Source organism: Semicossyphus pulcher, unplaced genomic scaffold (assembly GCF_022749685.1).
Source record: "Semicossyphus pulcher isolate SPU_LCO1_2020_fin unplaced genomic scaffold, fSemPul1.0.p SCAF_11, whole genome shotgun sequence".
In the NCBI taxonomy this organism is placed as follows: domain Eukaryota; kingdom Metazoa; phylum Chordata; class Actinopteri; order Labriformes; family Labridae; genus Semicossyphus; species Semicossyphus pulcher.
The window spans coordinates 14832251-14857868 of NW_027211615.1; the positions used below are offsets into that span (position 1 = coordinate 14832251).

At 41.6% G+C, this 25618-nt stretch overlaps 1 protein-coding gene across 2 annotated transcripts; it reads right to left on the reverse strand.

Annotated features, from left to right (window-relative positions):
* Positions 1-957: 957 nt before the first annotated feature.
* hbs1l (HBS1-like translational GTPase) lies at positions 958-24240 on the reverse strand. 2 transcript variants are annotated; one of them, XM_069687036.1, is made up of 18 exons: positions 24110-24240; positions 23422-23490; positions 22779-22910; positions 22388-22639; positions 11959-12067; positions 10966-11210; positions 10077-10242; positions 9423-9540; positions 6804-6950; positions 6377-6451; positions 6141-6258; positions 3881-3949; positions 3700-3804; positions 3236-3326; positions 3004-3112; positions 2802-2902; positions 1858-2002; positions 958-1749 (listed from the first exon to the last, which is right to left on the reverse strand). In XM_069687036.1, the coding sequence occupies exons 1-18, from the start codon at positions 24150-24152 to the stop codon at positions 1738-1740; spliced, it is 2106 nt and encodes a 701-aa protein (XP_069543137.1). In that variant the 5' UTR covers positions 24153-24240; the 3' UTR covers positions 958-1737. The 2 variants fall into 2 exon arrangements, with proteins under 2 accessions (XP_069543137.1, XP_069543145.1); XM_069687044.1 differs by lacking the exons at positions 22388-22639; positions 22779-22910; positions 23422-23490; positions 24110-24240 and adding an exon at positions 21795-21859.
* Between the last annotated feature and the right edge of the window lie 1378 nt (positions 24241-25618).

The window sequence follows — 25618 nt, forward strand, 5'->3', positions numbered from 1 at the left end:
CGTTGATTTTTTGTGACCCTTTCCTCTTCAGTACTTTTAAGGTGTTTGTGACGGATGCCACGGCAATGCAGACAGCAACTAATAGGCTGAATAAGCTGATCAACTTTATCTGACAAAACTTCCATGGCATATTTTAGTGGCAAATAGTTTCAACCAGGAAACCTGGACAAATGTTAATATCTGTTATTTTGAATGTCTGTATGTCATTTTTATTCTTATTTTCATCACCATCTAGTTTTCATTTATGGACTGTCCTTGGATTGAGTTTATGGCGTTTGCAATAAAAAAAAGAAATATTTTGTGATTTTTTTGTCCCTCTTCATTCATAAATTATCCACTTTAAGTTTGAATTCTTCAGCAAATCTCCACTTCTTGACACAGAAAAGTTTAGGTTAAGTATTTGAGTATTTTTGCATGTAGACCCTTTAACTACAGAATAAGATGTTTTTTTATGGTCCTCTAGAGCCTCTTTCACACGTAGCAAACAAACCAGAAAATATTCACAATTTCACAAAGCTGCAAGACGAGAATTTAGACATTTTCTTTAAGAAATAATCGCAAAGATTTTCATGTAAATAAATGTCTGTGAAGTCACCATCTATCTCCGTATGAGGTAACACAATGGTGATTGAGCCTATGGCCCACTGATGAAAGCCTTTGCATTTGCAGTATATAGTGTTATTATGGACTGGGTGTGTGGTGCGACTTTCAAGGAAAAAATCACAAGCGGCGCCAAGTTAGTGACGTGTTTTGAGATCTTCTCGATTATATCTTTAAGTTAGGAACACAGATGACCAATCTAGATAACGTTTAATTTAAAATAGACTACTAATCCAAACTGCAGAAAATAAAACTCATAATGACACATTACTGCTGTCAGGTTCATTTTGCCTCATCTCCTTCCCTCCAACATGTCTGAATGAACACATGGAGAAACAGAAACAGCCCCTTCAACCCTTCACCTCCACTTAGTCTTTAATAGAAGCAAAAACCCAGATCAGCACTTCAGAAAGAATCGTGATCATTTCCTGTGGACGCATTCAAACTTTTGTATCTGTTGATATCAAATGAGAAACGTCTCTCTCACTCCATTCGGAGGTGAAGATTTCCCTTTATTGTTCACAAACGACTCGACCTTGGTTAGAGAGGACCTCGTCTCCGTGTGTGTGATTTGAGATAAGACACATCAACACCTGCATGGTTCAATGTAACATTATTTCATTTCTGTCTGAATTAATAATTAGTCTTTGATTAGTAGAGCCTGATTATGGAGAAAAGTTGTGATATAATCTTAGAAGAGATGTCGCCCCTTGCACCGAAGCTCCAGTTAAACCTTCTGCACGTACAGTCACTTTAAATGATCAGCCACACAGCAGCTCCTGAAATTATTCCCTGCAGAAATACCCGAGCAGAACTGTTGCCTCTTAGACTCTGACTGTATTATTGATTTGACTTGATCAAATTAGGAGCAACAAGGTTTACTAACTGATCCGACAGGGGGACAATGAGAAGGGGGGTTAGCGGATTGACGGAGGAAGCTGCTCAGCATCTTGCCACGTGGTTATCTTTGCCGTTAGTGTTGATCAAAGCAGGCAGGTGAAGCAGCCACTGCGCTTGATAGAAGGATGGATGGATGAAGTTGACGCTCTGAGTCTCTTGAGGAATTGCACTTTGTCTCTGGCTGCATGCAGTCTGCAGGGGAGCATGTGACCAGCTCTGTGATGATGGGAAGGCCGGTCATTCTTTGATCTGCAGTGAGGAAGAGACACAACAAGTCACAAAAACAGGATTGCAGTCGGAAGCGTCAACCTGTGTTTTGCAATAACACACTTCGTCCTGAAGTTAGCAGCCCTTTACCTCAGTGACAACGCCTGCAGCAATGGTGGAGCCGACATATCGCAGCATGAAGCGACCTAATTCCTTGTAGTCCTTGTACAGTTCTAAAGACACCGGCCTCTGGGTCTGGATCTCCACGATGGCATTCATACCTTTACTCAAACACCTTAAAAGGAAAAACACATATTGGAAGAAACAATCAAACATCCACATGGATTGCTTTGTTTTTTAACCATCATAACCCGATCAGCCATAACATTATGACCCTCTGCCTAATGTTGTGTAGGTCCCTCTTTTGCTGCCTTAAGAGCCCTGACCCGTCGAGGCATGGACTCCACTAGACCTCTGAAGGTGTGCTGAGGTATCTGGCACCAAGGTGTGAGCAGCAGATCCTTTCAGTCCTGTAAGTTGCGAGGTGGGGCCTCTATGGATCGGACTTGTTTGTCCAGCACATCCCACAGATGCTCGATTGGATTGAGATCTGGGGAATTTGGAGGCTGAGTCAACACCTTGAACTCGTCGTCGTGTTCCTCAAACCATTCCTGTTTGCAATGTGACAGGGCGCAGGGAATACCGTTTCCATGAAGTGGTGTACTTGGTCAGCAACAATGTTCAGGTAGGCGGCACTTCAGACAAGGCCGGCTTCCTCCATTGCTCTGTGGTCCAGATCTAATGCTCAGGTGCTCATTGTAGGAGCTTTCGGCGGTGGACAGGGGTCAGCGTGGGCACCCTGACCGGTGGGCGGCTACGCAGCCCCATACGCAACAAACTGCGATGCTCTGTGTGTTCTGACAGCTTTCTATCAGAACCAGCATTAACTTTTTCAGCAGTTTGAGCTTCAGTAGCTCCTTCACTTGACCTGTCAGTGGTCATAATGTTATGGCTGATCGGTGTGTAATGTAAGTAAAATCTTTATGTTAATTGTGTGTTCATACTAAAACATATCACACACTCTCTCCACTCACTTTGGTTTCTTCTTGAGGACCTCGCCGCTGCTCTTGTGCAGAACGCTGATAAGTTTCCTAATGGTGGCCGGCTCACTGACTGTTTGGTAATGCAGCAATACCTACATCAAACACACACAGACACATAGAATATAACAGAGATGCTAAGCTGCACTTATTGACACTGTTGGTAGTATGTGTGTGCGAGTGTTTGCTTGCTTACTGGGAAGCCTTGCGTGATGGGGACCTCGATATTGAAGAGAAGGACTCGGGCTCTGAATCGAGTGCAGACTCGAATGGGCTCTTTGGGATCACAGAACACGCAGCCCACACTGGAAGAAGCAGTTATCGCTAATTGTAGCAATTAAAGCACATAATAAACTGTAGATGACTATAAAGAGCTAATAAGACTTTAAACGCATGTATGAAATAAATTACAGCAACATGTTGCTCACTTGATCTTGATGATGTCCATGCCGGTGACCGTCAGGCTCACATGGTCTCCTGCTGCAGCCCAGTCCAGAGCCTCGTCATGCAGAGTGATACCTGCAGAGCGAATACACAAGAGTGCATTACAGACAGCTGCCACAGGATGGCAGTGTTCATCACAGCTCGATCACATGTCATCCACATTCAGATACAAGAGAAGAGAAGGTGCACTTAGAAGCAGGTGTTTGTAGCTGATACGCCCATCAATCAACGATATTAAAGCTTTGGTATCAGCTTAGCTAAGAATTTATAGTGTTTGATCCTGTATCCTACTTTTAAATATTTTATTAAGGCATTCTTTTTTATTATGCAAGCATGCAACTTCCTTAGTGCCATGAAAAAATGCCGTGTAGCACTTTTACACATGGAAATGGAAGCACTGACGTTGGCCATTATGTCAGGCTGGCAGCAGAGAGACACCCGTGCGTACCTTTGACAGTGCAGGTTTCATTGGGAGGCATGGCCAGTATTCTGTCTCCTGTCTGAATGTAACCCGCCTCGATCTTCCCTGTCACACAGAAACCTGAACCCTGGTCTAGGAAGAGAAAAATGCAACATTAGCAACCTCTTTACTTCAGAAAAAGAGAAGGGTGTTCGTATGTGCCCGTTACCTTTGAACACATCTGAGACGCAAAGTCTGAAAGGTTTGTCTACGGACCTCTGAGGGGCTTTGAAGGCATCTGTAGAAAAGAGGGAAGAAGACGAGATTAAAAAAGAGGAAAGAAACACTGATGAGCAGGAAGCTAGTTAGGATTAAGGACGTCCGCTGGTGAATCATTTTGTCTGATACGGTTTTCTATGGAAGAAGCTATAGTGTGTTTCCTGGTGACTAGAGCGGATGATCAGCACTTTGATGACAGTGATGTGTGGTGCGATAGTATTTCGTAAGTAAATGGCAAAGAACTAGAAATCATGTGTCTTATGCATGATTCATGCATTGCTGCAGTGTCAGACTGTAGTAAAATTCCACTCCAGATCTGTGATTTAAGAGTCAACATCGGCTTCTGCAGACTATGGATGATTTCTCCATTTGTAGATTGTGCTACTTTGACTGTGGAGTTATTTTTATAAACGACTTGTAATATAGATTTTGTGTGCATATTTTCACGATAGGAACTGAATGAATTTTAACGTGATCGAAAACTGCGTTTCTCTGTGACTTCAGAAACTACAGAGTTTTCTAACCACTGAAGACTGTTGGAAACCTTTAGATAAACATCACTCTGAAACCACTGAGGAAAAAAGCTGCATTTGTATTTGATGCAAGTCAACTTATTTTAGGAACTCTCTTTTCATTAAGTGATCACTTGCTAAATAATATTTCATGGCGTTAAAGACAGCAAGGTTTTTCCACAATTATGTTTTCACTCTACTTGTTATTATTTATTTTTAAAATTAAAGACTATTATTATTAAATACTATTTAAGATTACTGCAAATGAACAAAAACCTGATTCAGTGTTTGATGATTTATTTTCAAAGGGACCAATGATGGAAAAAGGGCCGACATTCAGCTTTTTTAAAGGCTGCGTTCACACTGCAAGCCTTCGTGCTTAATTCGGATTTATTGCTCTGATCTGATCTTTTTCTTTAGCTGTTCACATCATTGTTAAAATGTGACCAATATCAGATTGCAGTGTGAACTGGTCACGGTTAATCCTGCAGCTAAAAGTGTCCCAATTCCAATTTTTTCTCCCCTATGTGACACAGATCAGGTTTTCTAATCAGTGTGAAAAGCCAAAAGTTGTGTGATAATTCTGAACCGGGCTACTTGAATATGTGGTACTAAATCGGAATCCATAACACGCAACCTGCATTTGAACACTAAATCCTAATTGGTCCGCGTTGCCTTGGTAACATGTACATTTCCAGGGGTGATTCTAAAGAAGGACCATGGAGGACAACGACACGCAGCAGAGGAGAGACAGCGAAACAGCAGATTTAATTGCTATTTGGGGAGATTATTATTATTATTATAACATATTTTTAACGGAGCGGAAAACGAATGTCAGCGGATGTGACGTCTTTTGTTATTGTTGTGTGCCCACGCGTGTCTTTTTTAAAGTCTTTTAAGTCTTTTTAGATTTACGTTAGTTTTTGTTTATATTTAAGATGAATATAGTTTAGGTTATAACCTGTTATTGCTCTTAGAATTCCCTGATGTATATATTCCTTTCTCTCTTCTAGTGTGAGGGTTATTTTCACTGTGTATTTATTTTCTCCTGTGCTGTATTCACTTTGATAACCTGCTGCTGTAACGCCACAATTGCCCAGTTTGGGATCAATAAAGTACATCTATCTCTCCATCTATATCTCCATCTATCTAAATGCTTTTCTGTTCACACTGATAACCTACCTGGGTCACATTCTAAAACAGATATGAACAGTGACCCTAAAAAATCAGATATGCGTAGCACGCTGTCGTACATAAACAAATACGGGTGCCGTGGAAGCCAGCTTATTTGACAGCAGGCGATAACGAGGACGAGGAGAAAGAGAGACACATTTGTAATTATGGCTTTTTGTGTTGCAACAGCCTTTACTTCAGCACGGAGATTTCTGGAGAATTCATCAGAATTGTGACGAATGTCTTTCGAGAGTGATGCAAGTCGCATTTTCTCCAATATGGAAGTACAGATCAAGGTCGCACTGCAAAAAATCAGACCTGTGTCTCAGGACAACGTGTGAAATTCGACCAAATCCGACTCCGTGTGATTTGTGCTGTTCACACTGTCTGGTCAAAAAACAGACCCGAGTCACATATGAGCAAAAAAATCTGCCTGCAGTCTGAACGTAGCCTAAGAGATGTGTGTCTGCGTGTCAAAAGGCAGTAAACGCTTTGGGCAACCTGAACCCTGCCAGTCAGCATTACCGATCTGTTCGAGCAGGCTGGGACCGGAGAACCAGGAGGTGAGTTCGGACACTGAACTCCTGGTGATGAGGTTCTCTCCTGACAGGCCGCTGGTGGGGATGTAGAAAACATCGGACTCCTAGAAAAACATACAAAACATAAAAACTAGGAAAAAAGTCGTCTTCTCTAAATATATAAAAAGAGGATATTAAACTCTATATCTGTATTTTAACTAAGATAACGTTGTGCACACTCACCTTGAATCCAGCCTGCTTGAGAAAATGGCCGAGTTTGGAAGTGATGTCTTTGAAGCGCTCTTGTTGCCAGTTTACCTGATTTGTACATAAAGGAAAAACAAACAGACATAAAAGTTTCCCCTTCAGCAGCGGCTTTAACGTGGAAAAGTCAGCAACGTGCAGATGATTAAAGGAAAAACACACAAATACAATCGCACAGTTCCCTGAGGCTTCCTCTCTCCTGACAGAAACATTAAAGGTGTTGAAGTCGTAGCTGTCAGACACCTGATCAACCAACAGAAACATTTAACTGCTGGTTTCTGCTATCTTAATGTCTGTGAATATTACTTGAAAACCTTTATGTCCTTTTACAGCATTTCACTTAAAATGATCTAGATTTTTCTCAGATTTCACAGATGTTGTTAATGTAATGTGTAGCAGCTCTGACCTGATCCATCTTGTTGACGGCCACAGCGAGCTGCGTGACGCCGAGCGATCGCACCAACAGGGCGTGCTCTCTGGTCTGACCGCCCGCCTCGAAGCCGGCCTCGAACTCTCCCCGGCTGGCGTCCACCACCAGCACCGCCACGTCGGCCTGCAGAGAGCAGCGACAGGAAAGGTATAAAACAAATGTGTCTGTTTATGCAAAGTCTGATTTAAGCGATAACGTCGCACTAAGACTTTACTTAAATTACCGTGTTTCACATGCATGTGGAGTGAGACGGATGTTCAGGTTTCAGTGTCTGTAATGCGAGACCTTTCAAACCGTCGGATTAAAACCCTCAATGTTCAAAGGTTCCTATTGAGGCTAATACAGGAAATCAAGACAAACCGTGCACTCATTTGTTGCTTCTGTTTCATGTAAAAATGTAACTTGTATTAACTATAAGAAATAAAAGTTTCATAATCACGCCTGTAATGTCATGATTTTTGTTTCAATAACTTCGCTGTTGATTTATCCTGCCTGAGATATAACCTCTGCACAAGCGACTGTTTGACACCTTCATTTGCTTACAACAGGAACCCCTTAGTCACTACGTGATTAAGCTGAACGTGATTACAGTCATCTGGTAAAAAGAGAAATTACATTAATGGCTCAAAACAGACACAGAAGAGCACACCCATGCCTACAAAAACACCTCTCGACAGCAACACCCAAAACCACAGAAGTTATTTCAAATCATGCTGACAGGTGTGGCAATCTGAGGGTAAGCGAAGGAGGGAAAGCACCATGTAGACCGAGCGGAGGTTTGAGGAGGTACATGGATGCTGAATTTTACTTCTATTATCATTTTTAATGTTTAACAGAAATGTAGCAAACTATTCAGATGTATTTTAAGAATCTTTATATTTTGTAGAGCAAATGTAGGAACATAAATCTATATAAAAACACATTATGAAATTACTGTAAAGGAGCATTATGATCTCCTGAATTTCCATCATATATATTATTAAACTCTTAGACATATATAAAAATATGCTGCCACTCATTTAAGTTTGGATAACACTGCATACATGCAGAGGATTTCTGCATTTATTGTTTTCTACTATTCCTGATGGTTTTTGTGTTATTGTAACACTTAAAAATGTTTTAATGTTTTTTGACTCCTACACATATATAAAGCAGGAAAAAGCTGCATTGAGATTTAAAAATCTCCTCCTACAAGAGTGTCCTGGCCAAGACAAGCAGCAGCACATTTAACAAAGCTTCAGACATACAGCATTTGGTCTTTGATCACACTGGGGCAAAGAAGTCAAAGGACATGTGCTCTTCGAACTCAATCAATCAGCAACCATCTCACCCACACTAAAATCATTCTGCAACAGTAGCAGCATACTTAAAAGTACTTTGTGATAGATAGCAAGAGTGATCTTGCATAAAGGTTTCAGAGCAGAGACGTTACATTGATGCACTTGATACATGTGCATACGTATGAAGGAAGCAAGCTTAGAATAGCCTCACAAATACAGACATGCCAGTGATTAAGTCTAAAGATGGACAAAGCAGGCCAACCAACTCTAGCATACAGGGAGCAATGGTGAGGATTGGGCCTTAAAAGTTGTAATGAACCTCAATGATAGAATGTATCCAGGGCATGACGGCATCGAGAGGAGGCATGCAGGTATATAACATCTAAACATAGCCAATTACAGACATAAAATAATAATAATCTTATTTATGAAACAAAAACCTCAGCTTCACAAGTCTACATGAATTTGAGCTTTAAAGTAGAGAGAATAATCAATGAAGAATTCTAGGTATTTGAAATGATCAAAGTAATCATAGATGGAGAGTTCAGTGGCATTTTCTCTGCAGTTGTGAACAACAATAGTTTGGTCTGAATGAATGAATGAATGAATTTATTTCAATTGGTCTTGTACGGTATTAAAATTGAGTTGACAAAAAGCTTGATACTGATTATTTTTTAGACCATCAGTATCAAAGAAAATTTGCATTGGGTGTACTGATACGGTTTATAAAAATTCAGAATTAGAGTGGTCCTAGGAAGGAACCCTGGGGTACACCCTTTTAAAAGGTGTTCCCCAGGGTTCACCATGTTTTAGGATCTTTTTAAGACCACTTAAAATTAAATTTAAGGCCAACATCAAGGCAATACCGACAAAATATGAAGAACGCCATGAAAATTTTGTATGGAATTAAAACCCTGGAAAAGGATTGGTTATGTTTAAAAAAATCTAAAGAGGTTTACACATTTAAGGACCAGGTGTTCAAAGTACCGGCTGCATAACTTGGTACAACATTTAGAAGCTAAAAAGTGAGTAAGACTTTTTAAAACAAATTTAATATTTATAAGGCCTTATAGTAACAATATTAAATTTAAGCCTTTTTTAAGCCTTTTAAGACCCAGTGGTACCTTGTAGGACAGAACCCTGCAGCACACCCTTTAATATGTTAAGGGATCTAGAGGTGATTCCTTCAGCCTGCACACACTGTGATCTCTGTGATAAATCATTTTAAACCTGATTGAGGATAAGATAAAATATTGTGGGCATAAACTTGAAACAGAAACATTTTAAGGTTCTTGAATACTTCTACATGTTATACCTGTGCAGCTCCTGTGATCATGTTGGGGATGAAGTCTTTGTGTCCCGGTGCATCCATTAGGGTCACCACCTTAGAGTTGGTCTCAAACTTGGTCATGCCCACATCCATTGTCACACCCCTGGAGCAGACACAAATAAATAAGGGAAATATTTATAATAATTTGACCCAGCTGACAACAAAAGCATCTGTAAACAATTATTTATGTTAAGATAATTTGTTTTGTTAAACTAAGAGGGAATATACTGAGTTGCTGGATTGCCATATAAAGGAATGTAGAGGTCAGGTTTTGGTAAATTTCAGTTCAAGCACGTCGTCTGCTGGGTGGGGCTCTCAGTCAGATGGTGTGTGTATTACGTATTCGCTTCAGAAGTTACTGATAGGCCAATATTGATTCCCACCCGATTCAGTTTCTGTTTCTGGCGTATTTCGCTTCCGTTTCACTCTGACAACAACAGAGCGAGGGCAGACGGGAACAACTACCCTGCTATTTATCAGCAAAATATGTTCCAACTACTTACACAGGCATACAGGACACAGGTAATAAGACAAGGTCTCAAGATTTATTCTGTCAATTTGGAGGGATAAAACAAGGAATCTTTTGATCTGTGCATATATAAACATATGTTTGTGTTTAGCTTCAAACTCAAACTGTACCTGTCCCTCTCCTCGCCAGTTTCATCCAAGACCCAAGCATAAGCGAAGGAGGCCTTCCCCGCCTTCTTTGATTCCTGCTCATACTTGTGCATTGTGCGCTTGTTAACGTTCCCCAGCAGATAAAGCAGGTGGCCCATCAGCGTGCTCTTACCAGCATCCACATGACCTGGAGAGAATAATAATGTAATAACGCCACACAGTTGAGGAAGTAGAAAGAAACAAAAAGATAAAAGAGGCTCGGAGGGTGTGGAGTGACACAAGACACCGCAGAGGGATGAAGACGGGCAGAAAAAGAGGAAGAATGCAATGAGGGTGATAAGGCAGGTAGGGGGAGAGAAGATAAGACGTAGCAGAGGGAAGTCGCAGACGGGAACAGGATTGCTCAAGAGGAGGGAGGAGGGCAGAAATGGGAAGAAGGACCGAGGGTGAGAGGGGGAAGGGAGAGGGCCATGCTGAAAACGAAAGGTTTCACAGGCTGTGGGAAACTAGAATCATCTTCACTTCTGAAACTACCGAGTCACTTTTTCTGGTGTAACTGAGAATGAGAAAATATGACTGAGCAACTTCCCTGTCAAGTCCACTCATTTATGAGCAACGTAACATTTGATACATTTAAAAATCAATGATGTAGCAGAAAAAGTCGAATATATAGACCAATATATCTATAATTCTCTATAAAATAAGTCTGTTTTCAGTGCATCAAAAATGTTCAATCTAAAAATCAATATTTCCCCTTTTATTCAGCTGTAACTCCTTCTTTTGCACTATAGGGTAGCAAGTAAGATATTGCTGTTCTAGGATGCAAGAGAACATAACCCATCTTGCAGATCTACTTTAGCAAGTGGTTATTATGGTGGTTTATGACCGATCTCGTGTATTTCCTTCCTACCTATAACCACCAGATTCAACAGAGGTTTCCCCCCCTGCCTCTTCTCCAGCTCTGCCTTGATGTTGATCGTTTGCCGAGCCTTTCCAGAGGATCGTGCTGGTGTGGGAGCCGAGGAGGGCTCGTCTCCATTCGAGCCTTTGGATGGAGTCTCGGGACGTTTCGACGTGGCCTCTGAGGTTGCTGTGGCGTCTTCGGGGCTGCCACCTCGACGCACGGAGGCGGTGGCGACGCCGTTCTCCCCGGTGCTGGGGAGAGAATGTGGACAAGTTTAATCACAATGAAATGCAACATCATTAGCGTCCTTATGAAATTTAAATTCTCCAATTATAGCTTATTTGAAATAAATAGTTTTGCCAAGATTTAATTATGTCCACGAGGCATGTCTTAAAGGGCCAGTTCACCGGTTTTCAACCTCAGTCCTATCATGCTATTATGGGGAGCTAATGCCATTATGGTAGAAAAAGATGCAATTTCTCTCTGTGCCTTTGGAGGACGCTATCCGCTTCTCCAATGGGCCCTGGAAAACCTCCACCTGACTACGTAAAACGCAGCATCTGGCGGAGGCCAGGGAGCTTGCTAAACTCCTCAATCTAGGACACCCGCCTCCGATGTCATGTCTTGTTCAAAATCGTCAGGTTTGAAATGTAGACTGCAGACCTGAAGATTATTCGGACAATGCACCGGTATATTCTCGACATATTTTTGATTCTGTATCGCTCTGAGCCACCGACTGCAGCGAAACAGTAGTATTTCACTCCAGCGTCTGTCGCTGGGCCGTTCCTTTCAGAGGGAGGGGGGCAATGCATGCTGGGTGTTGTAGGAATGAAGAATGGGCAAAACCATGAGCTTTTTGTACAACTTTCTCCACAGCTATGGCGCCAATTTCAAATATTATTGCTTCTATAGATTACAGAGAACAGCAGCTTTGACTGACAGTGGCTTATTTGTGTTTAATGCGATCGTGTACATTTGTAGTAGATGTGTGTTGGGTACCTGGGAACATCAAAGCCCATGGTCTGCTTCTTGCCAGAGACGGTCATGCGGGCCACTTTGGGTACCACTTCAGAGTCCAGCTTATTGTGAGACGCATCTCTGCTTTTCGCTAAAGGGGGACAGAGGAACAAAAATGTGCTTTTCTTACAAACAAAGACAAACATGAGTCACAGTGAGATGGAGCATGCTGCATTTTTTCCTCTTTTAAAGGGGCTTAAAATGACCTTAAATATACCATTTCTATTATGTTTCATAACCAGGATAAGACAGTAATAATTATTGATCATTCAGATGTACAATTTCCTGCAGACTTTTTCTACCTTTATAGCTCCTAAATGGTGACTATGCATCCACATAACATAAAATAAATGGTACCATAGGGCATCAATATAGCTTATTCACCACTGGTGTGAATAGAATAGGACTTCTAAAGGATATTACTACAATGTACTGTCGCATATCTTACTGTCATGTGAAGTATACAAGCATGTGATGTAACTGAGCCCACATCTGTCTGACTGGTAGTTCATATTCAGCAGCAGAGACTTGCTGAGGTCATTGCTTCGTCATCCCAGTCCCGAATGGCCACCACCTCCAGTCATATCAACCTGCTACTGATTCATTTAGACTGCTGCACAGCCGAGCACGCTGCACCACTGTGTGCATCTGTGTGCAGGCTGTGTGGCAGTGACATCCTGGTTAGGAGAGGGTTAATATCAGAAGTGGCCGTTGCCTCCCGTCTCCACGTAAATAGAGCAGTGTGACGCAGCGTTTCGCAGAATGAATCTATCGAAAAAGGTGTCACCTCAGCAGAGAGCAGGGCGGGAGGTGGATGTGTGCGTTATCACACAAAACTGATATGTTTCAGCTTTGAAGTTATTCTTTTTAGTTATTGAAAAAACGTTCAAACTCTCTGATTTTATTGCAACTTTTCAGTCCAAAATCTCTGTAAAATACAGCTCACAAGTTTGTTTTCCTTTGATTTTCATCTTTTTAAAGGCTGAAGCTTTCCTTCATCCTGATGCATTTTAGAAATCAAACTCATCCCCTGTGTGCTCCAGCATGCTTCATGCATCTTATTCATCATAAAAAATACCCTGAGGGAAAATGCAGTGTGATTCAACAGAATTATTAATGGACTTTCTCTAACCAAACTTTCTCTGAATGACTCGTTCTGCATGAGAGAAAAAGTCCCTCTCATTCTGAAACGCTGATACGCAGGCGAGGCAGTTTTATCTCGTTCATTTACTACAAGTTATACAGCATTTACGTGCTTTTTATTCCCACACTCTGATCATATCATCTGTGACAAATATCAAAATGTGGGGAGATGAGCTGCTGTTCTCATTTTTAAAAGCAGCAGCTCGTTAAAACTAAAAGCTGCACATACAATAAGGATGGATACATTAATTTTCTACAAATAAAGTTCCTTTTCCCTGATTGTAGTGGATGGCCTTGTGCAGAAAAGGCACCTTAAAACAAACACTTTGGACCGTAGACACCACTGTGGTCACTGAAATCTGCATCATAACTGTCCTGCATCACTCAGCAACATGCAAGGGAAAAACTCTCTGGGGAATTTTCAGCCCTTCCTGCAGCTGGGGGCTTTTCTTGTCCCTATAACAGTGACGTGGAGGTTTCAACCACCTGTGTCAAACCAGAAGACACCAGCCAGCTCACTTAAAGGGCCAGTTTGATGATTTTCAACCTCAGTCCTATCATGCTATTATGGGGAGCTGATGCCACTGTGGTAGGGACAAAAAAAGAAATTTCACTCTGTGCCTTTGGAGGACGCAATCCGCTTCTTCAATGGGCACTGGAAAACCTCTGCCAGACTACGTAAAACGCGTCATCTGACGGAGGCCAGGGAGCTTGCTGAACTACACTTCCTCAATCTAGGACATCCGCCTCTGATGTCATGTCTTGTTCAAAATCATCAGGTTTGAAATGTAGTATGTAAATGTAAAAAATCCAGATTTTTTATACGATCCACCGGTATATTCTCGTCGTATTTCTGATTCTGTACGTATCTGAGCCGTTGCCTGCAGCAAAACAGCCGTTCCTTTCAGAGAGAGGGGCGCAGTGCATGCTGGGAGTTGTAGGAATGAAGAATGGGCGAAACCACGAGCTGATTGAACTTTCACCACAGCTATAGCGCAAATTTCAAATATTATTGCTTCTATCAATTACAGAGAGCACCAGCTTTGACTGACAGTGGCTTTCACCAGGGGCGAACTGCTCCTTTAAATGAAACATCAGCTGTGATCATTAAATCAGATTAACTATAAAAAGCTTTACATAAAGCAAATCAACATCACCAAAGCAGACTTGTTCACTAGCTGAAGGGTTTTTATCTCAGATTCTTATTTATATTTTTTAACCTGGGGTGAAACAGACAGCACCCATCTAAACACCCCCGAGGCATAAAGCAAGAAACAACCTTCTTTTGATCTACCGGACATGTTGCTCCGTCAAAAGACTGAAACAACTCAGCAAACAACTGACTTCTCCGATGTGTTTTTTTCCAGCAGGCCTGGGGGCGGCCTATACAGAGCAATCAGGTCCTGAAGCTAGGAGCAGGATCTCTTTACACTGTTTGGACTGGCAGGTAAACAGTTGGCGTCCTCCCATCCAGGATTTCTCTCGTGATTGGGACCCTTGCGAGTAACTAGGAATGAGTGAGTCATCCGTACACCTTGGCCTGAGGGCTCAACTGAGCACAGGATGAGAGGAGTCCGCCCAGGATATGCAAATATCAACCCCCGTCCAAATACACACACAAGTATGAAGGCAAAAGTGAAATAACAAGGGCTCCGGGTGGAAGAGCCGGTAACTGGGTGACACACAGCCTCGCAGGGGATGGAGACATGGAGCAGGATGTGATGACTTCATACTTTGATCTCTTCATTGGTTGCTTGAACTGTTTGTTCTCTGGATGTTTCTATCCATGTTTGGTAGCAACAAGGAGACACTTGAATCTGATTTAATTTGATTTTCAGCAAACAGGTCCCACAAAAGATATGTTAAACTAATAAAATATTTAAAGAACTGCTTTCAAGATATTTTGATAGTGACGCTCCCCACCACTTGAGGCCGCTAAAGGCTGTGTTTGACTTAACTTAAATATCACAGATTCACTTTGAATCTAAAATATTCTACAGATTTTACTCTGTGCTGATATGTTTGTGTTACAGTGAGCGGTCTCAGAGTGGTTCTGTTTGGCTCTGTGTGTAGTAACCTATCTTCAGGGATAGGATCCATGTGACAGAACGAATAGATAATAAATGTTGAGGGATACATAAGAAGTAGATCATTTTAAACCTATATTCTTGCATATTTGCTCCTAATAAAGCACTATATAAATGAGTTAAACTTCATTCATGTTTCAGTGAAGATTTCAATGAAAGTGACTACAAAGGAAACAAGAAGGAAAACGTTCGCCTCGGACCCGTCTGACCCCTTTCAGGATGAGTCATACTGAAGATGGTACCACCACTCACCTTTACATTCCGTCTCTAAACTCCTCATCCGCTACTCACACCCACTCAGCAGACAGTCACCCTTGACTCAAACCAAACACCTGAGAACTCTCACCTCCTGTTGACAGACAGACTACAAAACAGCCCGCTCACCTGTAATGTCAACACACATTAGGTTTTACATTGTTTGACAAAACTGTTAAACTCGCTAGTCAAGCTATTTTAAGACATTTTAAGTGGAACGTGTCTTTTCCATTCAGAGTTTATCGGCTTAACTACAGCTGCGTTCACACTGCAAGTCTTAGGGCTTGATTTAGTGTACAGAGTAGGGATAGACCGATTATCGGCCGGGCCGATTATCGGTGCCGATATTCGGCATTTTGACGCATATCGGCATCTGCCTTTTTTTTTTTTATCCGACGGCCGATAAGAGATCAATTTAAAACTGGGTTATTTTGGCTCTGATGCATATGCTTAAAGGCATTTAAACAAAGTTAAGTGTTGGAGTTTGTATTATTCAAATTTTTGACGCCAATATTTTCACTTTTACTGCAAATGAATATCGGCTTCAAATATCGGTTATCAGCCTCCTTGACTACTAATAATCGGTATCGGCCCTAAAAAAACATATTGGTCTATCTCTAGTACAGAGCTTAATTTTTTTGTGTAGCAGTTGATATTATTTCGACAAAAATTCTGATTTGGACCTGCAGTCTGAATGTAACCACGAGGCTTTTTAATAGACGGACATGTCTGCATATATTGCAATAAATATATCATAAAGGCAATAAGGCCACATCTTTTCAAGAGTGTCATACTGGAGAAGAGCTCTGCAATGTGTTTCAAGTGAACATCAAGTGTTTAACCTTGTAAACATCAGCAGTCATCTCCATGGCTGGGCCTGTCTGCTTTTAAACTGTAGTGTAGCAAGGACAGGCTGAATAACACGTTTTCAGATTGGCAGGTTTGAGACGTCACAAACCTAAAGAGCCGATCCCGTTAATGGACGGGGTGACGCTATGCATATCATTATGTGTAATCTATGGAAACCACTTTGGCGATGCACGAGCCAGCTGTAACCGCCATCGTCATTTATGCAAACTCACTACTGACTACTCACATTAACGTTGCTACTACTAATGACTACATTTCAAGCTAGCTAAGTGTCAACAAGTTGCCACTAAACGATGGCAGAGATGTGTTTTGTTTTTGCAACAGAGGGGCTGGTTGGAAATTTGCATAGTGGGCGGGGACTACGCAGATTCCAGAATTTATAACGATGCAGAAGGAGGAGATGCCTTGGGAGGATTTTTTCAAAGTAATTAAAAGTATTTTGCTGAAAAAACACATTAGACACAAATAATTACTTCAAGCAGAGCATTTTATAACTCTCAAAACATGACTGGAGCTGCTCTTTAAGTTGAGGGGCTCAAACAAATAGTGCATCGTGTTCTACTGTTCTGCACGTCACATACAGTCATCATTACTCATTCTGTATGCAAGAAGCTAAAATTCAATGGTGTAAAGATGCTGATGCCAAACATTAAGGGACGAATACTGTCAATGTTTTTCTATGTAGGCAACGATTCTTTCTCCTACGCATCCAAAAATGCATTGCTTTAATTTTTGCTCAATGTGCAAATTATCTTAATGCACCTCGCACTAAAAACTACATTAACTACGATTCACTACAACTGTTTGTACTGATGAAGGTAAGAGATAAAGAGGAAGTGATTTCTTAGCCATCGTGATAAAAATCAGTAGAATACTTTCCAGATGACAACTCATATAAACGTAAGACAAACATATCATTTCAATTAACAATTGAAGCTGATCTGTCTTTGCATTTAAATAAAAATACAGTTTTTATGTAAATGTTTGGAAGCGTTCAGTGATAAAATGATCAAATCATGTTTTTGTTTGTTTTTAGAAAGTTGATATAAATGTGACTGTGTATTAAACAGGCCTCTCAAATCATCCAAGGCCCATTAACTGAACTGAATCCAAATCGTCCTGCGGTAGATTTTTTTTGTACTATAACGTGTCGTTATCTAAAGAAGCAGTTACTCACAGTCACGCTACAGAGCTGTGACTCACGATTGAATGTCCCTTTTAAAGAGATGTTTCTGTGCTTTCATTGATACATTTGCACTAAAACACTATTTTATGCTGCACTGCAACAACATGCAGATTATAAAACGCAGACTGATTTCTGGAGCCACTACACCTGCCACAAACCGTCACATCGATGCTTTATGATGACTTTATTTGCCTTTAAACTGTGCTGAAGTCACTTTTGCATTTCTTGTAGATTGCAGCTTTTCCATTTAAGAATCACTCTTAGCCTTTTTTTCCTGTAAACAAACTGCACCACAACAAAGCAGCAGAGCTGATGGTTAGAAATGTAAGTCCAAATGCACCCGCTCTCTTTTGACCACTTGTTGTGAGTTAAATGGTATTTTCCAGAGCTGGCACCACATCACAACTGATGTACTATATTTGTGCAACATGTACGCCTTGCAGAAGTGCAGAGCCGTGTAAAGGCACAAAAATGATTTGATCTGACAAAGCTGTGAAGAAGTTGAGAGACATGATCAGATTTTCCTACGTAGGTGGTGTAAGAGAGACACACACACAGAGTAAGACAATCGGCTGCTGCGAGGCTCTGTGTGTGTGTGTGTGTGCTTGGGGTGACATTTTCCCCAAGAGTGCAGCTTCCTGCTCAAACCCACACGCTGGCTCGCGTTAAGAGAGAAAAAAGGACAAACTGTTGCCGGACCAGCCCTGTTTTTAATAACACTTAGTCATTTCTAGACTCTCACTGATTAAAATCTAGAAATGCCACAAAAAAACAATCAGACTGACAAAAAACAGAACATCCCTAATACAACTAATCATCTCCAAACATCATAATGCTCCCAGGACTACACGTACGCGGAGGAACCTGTTTGACTCCAAATGTTTGACTTGTCATTACAGCCACGGTCTGCCCTTTATTATCTATCACGCCCCTCAGGCTCACCAGTCTCTGTTTGACACCCTGAGGGTGAGCTTCACTCGGCTCTCTGCACCTGTATAAAGTTTACACACATTCAGCCCAAACCCTTCACTCGAAGAGCGTTCTCACACTGAAGAGGACAATGAAGCGGTGAAAGAAAATGACGACACAGTGAGGGATAGTTTCACATCAGCGCTCATAATGTCTCACAGTCTAATAACCACAATGCACACCGGGGACCTGACAACATCAGTAAGGAGGTTAATGTTAACCTGCTCAAGTCCACTCTGAAGGTTCAACCTTTCATGTCTTTAAGAGCGAGACTTTCCATTCAAAACAATACCAGTGAGTCACACTTATAATGCAAGGTGCCTTAAGAAACTACAAGGATAACTCAATTGCGCACACTGCACCAGATACATAATGCAGTTCACTTCTCGAAGGACATTGGCTCTAATGATCAGCCAACAAATCATCTTTATCTAAAGCACAGACCTACTCTACCTATATTTCAGATGTAAGTAGGATATAAAGCACTGTTTTAATTTGTTACACAGAGTTGGTTCGATACAACAGCACTAAAAAAAGATATTTTTCTTTACTCAGACACACAAAAACACACCCAGACACAACCAGAGACACGCCCAGACACAGGTGCTTTCAGAGTACATAAACTTAGTCATCTTTATTTCAAAATGGACAAATAACCTCTGGCAGAGTGCGACGACACACCCAGCATAAATCCAATTTTACATCGTAATATTAAAAGCTTTTAAGAGCGGTCTGGAGGCTGTCGTTTTTACTCTCTTTATTCTCAGTGCTCGTTCTGATAGTAAACTCATTCGGTAATATTAGACATTAAAAGTGTGTGTGTGTGTGTTTGTATGCATGTGAATGTGTGTTCTTCTCAGCCTCATGGGAAAATCTCCAGGTGTCCTCCAAAAAACCAAACCCCCAGCAGTAAACCAGCACAATGGTTAACTGATCCATATTCCTGTAGCTGCAGCGCACCTGCACACAAACTCAACCTCTTGCTCTCTTTTGAGGGTTCATGCAGCTTGAAAGTAGAAAAGAGGCCATGCTAAGCGAGAGATAATACTTTTCTTTTTTTTTTTTTAAACTACTTTAATTCAAAAAAATATTGATAAAAAAGCTTAGCGTAGAAAAATAAGGATTTAAAATGAGGAAAAAAGGTTCTAAAAGTTCTTAAAATACTAAAAGTCAGTTGAAATTTGACGTAGCTGCGATCATTTTCAAGCTGCCAGACTCAGTTTGACTTCAAAATAATTGTTCTGTTTGTAGCAGAAACGCAAGACTTGTTCTCCTGCCTCTAAAAAAGAAATGCTGTAGTAATACTGTTTGTTGCAGAGTTTATTATAAGCCGTTTTCAGTGTTGGTCCCAGAAATGTCTTTACTCCACATGACTGTGGGACGTAGTTTAAAAAGTCTCACAAGGACTGAAGACCCTGAACGCAGCATCTCAGTTCAGTCGGTGGGGTAAAAGCTGCTTCAAGGGTTTCTTCCCGAGTGAGTGAGTTTAGCACCAACGTGGCCGCAGCTGAATTAAGTGCTTTTCTTGCCTATCGTGTGAACGCTTTTCGCTGATTAGCGCGGACGATGTCGTCAGGTGACGCAAGACTTGTTCTCCTGCCTCTAAAAAAGAAATGCTGTAGTAATACTGTTTGTTGCAGAGTTTATTATAAGCCGTTTTCAGTGTTGGTCCCAGAAATGTCTTTACTCCACATGACTGTGGGACGTAGTTTAAAAAGTCTCACAAGGACTGAAGACCCTGAACGCAGCATCTCAGTTCAGTCGGTGGGGTAAAAGCTGCTTCAAGGGTTTCTTCCCGAGTGAGTGAGTTTAGCACCAACGTGGCCGCAGCTGAATTAAGTGCTTTTCTTGCCTATCGTGTGAACGCTTTTCGCTGATTAGCGCGGACGATGTCGTCAGGTGAAGGCGTGTCGAAGCTGAACGGTACAATCGGCGACAGTGGGGTTTGCTGCTCGTCCTGGTAACCGCTTCCTGCCCTCTGACCTCTTATTTTCCCCTTTAACATACTCTTCATCCTCCTCTGTTGTCTGCGGTTGCGAATCGCCAAAGTTATCGCAAATACCGACGGTTGCGCAAAAACAGAGGCAAGTGGAGGAGGAGAGGACGGCGAAGGGAGGTCAAGGTCGAAATGGCGAGGGCTCGCTCCGTCCGACTGGGCCATGAGCGCACTCAAATCAATCGTCTGCTTCGGCTTAGGTGGCCTGGAGCTTTGGTGGTGAGGTCTGTGGTCGAGTTTGCACTTGGTCCCACCCTCTGCAGCGCTACGTGCCAATGCGCCAGCCCTCTCTGGTTTTGCTGGTGAGAGGAGCGAGGTGAGAGAGTAATGCGACCCATTTGAGGTGGTTGAGGTTTTGCCTTTGTGTGCAGATGCCGAATGCGACAAAGACAGCAGCTCAGTGGTGGCAGGTGGCTGTTTCGGTGCGTTTGATGGAGACTCAGTGCTGGTTTGATGCTGCAGGGCTAGCTGAGACAATGACATAGTCCCAACTACACATGCAGGAGTGGTGTTGGTTGGTTTAGAAAAGGTGAGTATGTTTGCTGGTTGTTCAGAGACTGACTCTTGATTGCCTGTGTTCCTGTTTTGGTGCTGTGAAGCGAGCTCAGACAGGGAAAGAGTTTTTGCTGGTGCAGCCTGACATCTCACAGAAGTTATGCTGCTCTGTGGAGGAGGGAAGGAGTTAACAGAAGTTGTTGGGCTGCGGTTCGAATGCTCCTGGATTAAATCAGCCAATGATAGGCCTCCCTTAGGATCAGCCATTGTGGCTTTGACTCCGGTCCCAACTCCTGCTGAGTGTTGATTGCTCTGGAGGACAGAACTGAGACTCCCGAACCCAGGAGGAGCAGCCAGAGAGGAGCTTGCGGTTGTTATCTTGGGTTTGTTTAGCGATAGACTACTGAGTGAAACAGAAAGGAGAGATGGAGTCGAGCCCTGCGAGGATGAAGACATGTGTAAAGACGCCAACGTTCCCAGCGAGAGACTATTCTGATTAGGTGAATTAGGTCCCATGGTGAGAGCGCTTAATGAGGGAACACCTAAACCTCGCCCTGTGTCAACTCCTCCAGACACCTTCTGCACATGCTCAGACATGAGCTGTGACAGACTGCTCAAACCTGGACCAACATTTTGTTGGAAGTTCGCATTTTCAAAACTGCCGACCACTGGGTCAGCCTTTTGTTGCGATAAAAGGTCACACAAGTTCGGTGAACTTGCTTGCCCGCTTTGTCCAGTGAATTTGGACCGTTTGGTCTGGGTTTTATGTGTCTTGGATGTAATGTCTGTGTGAGAAGCAGACAAGCAGGCTCCTTACCTTACGAAAGCCAATTGCAGATGTCAAAGAGGAGGGGACAGGAGGACCAGAGAGCAGAAGGCAGACACATCGTACCATACACAGGAGGGAAAAGAAGAGAAAGAAGGCACTTTGTTAAACACTTGCATGGTTTAAATAGGTCACAGCACAAATGAAAGTGAAACCTCTGATCGTTCCTGAATACAATACTAATAAAAAAATCTTTTTTAATTGTCCTTCAGTCAAGGAACCTACAGGTATTCACACAAAAAGATCAAGATACAGTATTGGATTAGGTCAGTATTAACTGTCTCTGATCAGTTCAGGGAGAACCCTGGTTAATAATAACACCTGAACTAAAGTACATGAAAATCCATAACCCTGGCTTTATGGCCAGTTTCTCTAGTGTCTTTAACTTCACACAGTAGTAAATCTTTTAACTTGATAAGCTCTTTGTTCTTCCCTGGACTCTAAAAGTACATCAATATCTTCACGTCAACTATATTGTCATGATATATCAAGATGTAATAAAAATGCTAAAACAAATCTGTAACTACCACCGTTTCAGTTCCTGACAGACAGAACGATCACAATATGATCTGCTCCAGGCGTACCTTTCTCAGCCACCGGCTCATGTTTGGTTCTTTGTGGAAGCGGCGCTTTCTCCTGGCTAACTCTCGCTATCGAAGGCGTCTCTTCAGCAGTACTTCTGGTAACTGGGGCTGTCTTAGCGTCTTCAGACAGGACTGCATCCAGTGCCCTTTGTGCGTCAAATCCACATCTTATGGCTGCCTGGGTCAGGACCGAGTCTGGCACAGCATCTCCCAACACGGTCCGCATGTGGTCCAGACAGGAATACAGCTTAGCTACAGAGTATAACATGTATGTGAGAAACAAAAAAACGATTGATAAAAATGAAAAATGAAAAGATCAAGAGAAGGGGCTGGAGATCTTTGTCATTTCTGTCACTTGCAAACTGTGTAGATTTCATTATATATATATTACCTTGATCAAGAGGGTTGAGGTTGTGGCTGATGGTAGGGGACATCGGTACATCTTCTTCTTCATATTCTCCCTCCTCTAAAGGCTCCCCTTTCGGTGCTTGCCTTTCTTGACGTGAGTAGATGAACTGATTTGCTGTGTAAACCACAAGCATCTTTACTGATTTGATATACAAAATAGGTAGTGATGTCTGTTTTAACTTGTATTATTCACAGGGTAGTTTAATAACATCCTTAAATCAATCTTTATTTTTTGGGAAGAAATGTTAAATTATATGGAAACATTTTTTACTTAAAAGCCAGGTTTGTGTCAACTGTGGTGACCCCTGTGGATTTTTAATGCCTGAAACCGCTGGCGGGGGGTAGATGTCAGACCAAGCGATTAACTGCACGCTGCCTTTCTTCACATTTTCCAGGACATATATTTAAAGTGAGTTATACATATAACTGTTAAAGAAAGCAGGATGAGATTTTTTGTGAAATAACACTCCTTAAGTATATACAGGACAAAATCAGTAAAGAGATAAGAGGTATGGCTTTTTCCACAGGGGTCGCCTAAATCAACACAAACAGAAAGCTCCTCACAGGAGCTCTAAACGAAATTCGCACAACCTAAAAGTGTTAATTTTGCATTCACTGTTACCAACCTGTTGCTGGTGATATACAGCAGTAGTCATCGTCCACGGACTGGCCATACACGTCATCATCGTCAAAGTCTACAAAAATAAATAACCAATGTGAAATTTGTTTCCCTTTGTCTACTTTTTACAAACATACTCATGTGAAAAACACAGTAGTAGAAAAGAGGAGTCCATTGTTACAGCTGTCACTTTGCCTTGTCAGCAACTTCACAGAGACCATAACATACTGCAAAATAGGAACCAGCTAATTTAGTTTTACGAGTTTATAGATGTTTGACTAATTATGAGGCTTACTGAGTTAATAAGTTCAGTGTATGTCATTTTACCACATCCAAAAATGAATAAAAGCTTGTAAAATTTATTTAAATAGTGGTTTTAGCAAGCTAGCTAACATGTTATGTTAGTAAACATAAACATTAGCTAGCTGCTGGTGACAGACACATTACAACAATAATAACATCAGCCTTAATGCGTGGGTTTATGAATAAATAGTAACACCGTATTGGAATTTTTATCTTGTGCCAGGTGCCAAGTGACACGACATCAATCTTATCTTGGCAGCTAAACAAGCTAGCGTTAGCTCCTGGTGCTGCAGTCAATAACAGTGAATATTAGCTTAGCGGCTAACAAGCTTAGCGGGCCTCGCCGTTTCGTTTAATTCGTTAACAACAGCTAGCTGGTTACGGTTATCTACCTTCATCGTAGTTGTAACCTCGAACATTTCTGTGCCGAGACATTTTGTTTATTCGTGTTCCCTCGGCTCCAGCGTAAGTGATTTTTAGCTCACAGGCTGCTGTGACATGTGTCTCACTGCCCGGCTGCCATTGCTACCGCTGCTGCTGCTGTGTGTGAGAAACCAGTGCAGTACGTTAAGCAGGTCGGAATTGATTCTGCAAACACGGAAATTTATATATTAATTAAACATTTTTATTTAAAGATTTTGCCACATTAGTGTCGTTTGCTTAATGCTCACCAACTCCGTAATAAAAATAAAATGTTTAAAACAGCCTTTTTTCCTCCTGACGTCACTTCCTGTTTTAGCTCTTCTGAAGCGGCCTCGATCAGATCTACCAAGCAAGATTCTTAAATTGCACACAGTGAGAAACTGACTAACAATAAGTTATCAGAAGTTGACCTGATATATGAATATATTATAATGTTGAGCACGAAAATTATCAACAACAAAATATACAGTATACTTTTATCATAAAATACCAGGGAGTCAGGAAGTTTACGCAGTATGGAGCAGGATGGAGATCTCGTGATTAGGGTCAGACGGGTTTGATCTGAAGGAAAATAGTTAATAACTCAATCTGTACTCATTCAGTGTTTAAAAAAAACAAAAAAATAACAGGGACAATCATGAGGAGGAAGATATTTTCTATGAGGATAATGATAAAGCTAGCGAATAGGGTTCCATATGACCTGAATGCAGTCAAATTCTGCTCTGTTTTGAGTATAAAAGCACATTAAATTCATTTTAATTTTTAATGCAAGAGGAGGCACAACTTAACAATGACAAATAGCTGTCTCTTCTTTTTCAGAACCAAAAAAGAAAAGTATTTCAGATAAAGAGGTCATGATCAGTGCACTCGACAGAGGCCGTCTGCACGAAATACAAAATTAACTTTTGACACCACATTTGATATTTAGGCGTGAAGGTCTCAACCATTTTTGTCAAAGGTTATGTCCTATGGTTAGATACCAACCCCTGTGAGCCCACACTCTACACCTCGCACAAAACACACGCACCCAAAGAGTGACATCACTTTTTCCTCCTATCTTTGTACCACAAGAAACCTTTAACCTGTCTACCACAAAAGGGAAAGAAATAAGAGGTTTTTAACCCTCTGTGAGCTTGAGTTTGTGCATCTACCAACACGTACTACATATGTGTGTGCAGGTGTATGCATGTGTGGTTTCTAATACATCATGTTGTCCTCATCTCATCTTCAGTGGCCTATGTGCAGATGAAAGAGAAGAAGATGATGAAAATGTCACACAATAATCTGATACCGGTGATGCAGGTGAGGTATACACTTGCACATCTGCACAGTGAAATGAAATATGAGGTTTGGTGTGTCTCCCTCTTCTAAAAATAGAGCAGAATAAAGAAAGACGCCTGCTTAGGTAATTTTGAAGACCTTTTCACAATGAATGGCTCATATTGCAAGTGGCAGTTTGACAAAAGCAGCTTTAATTC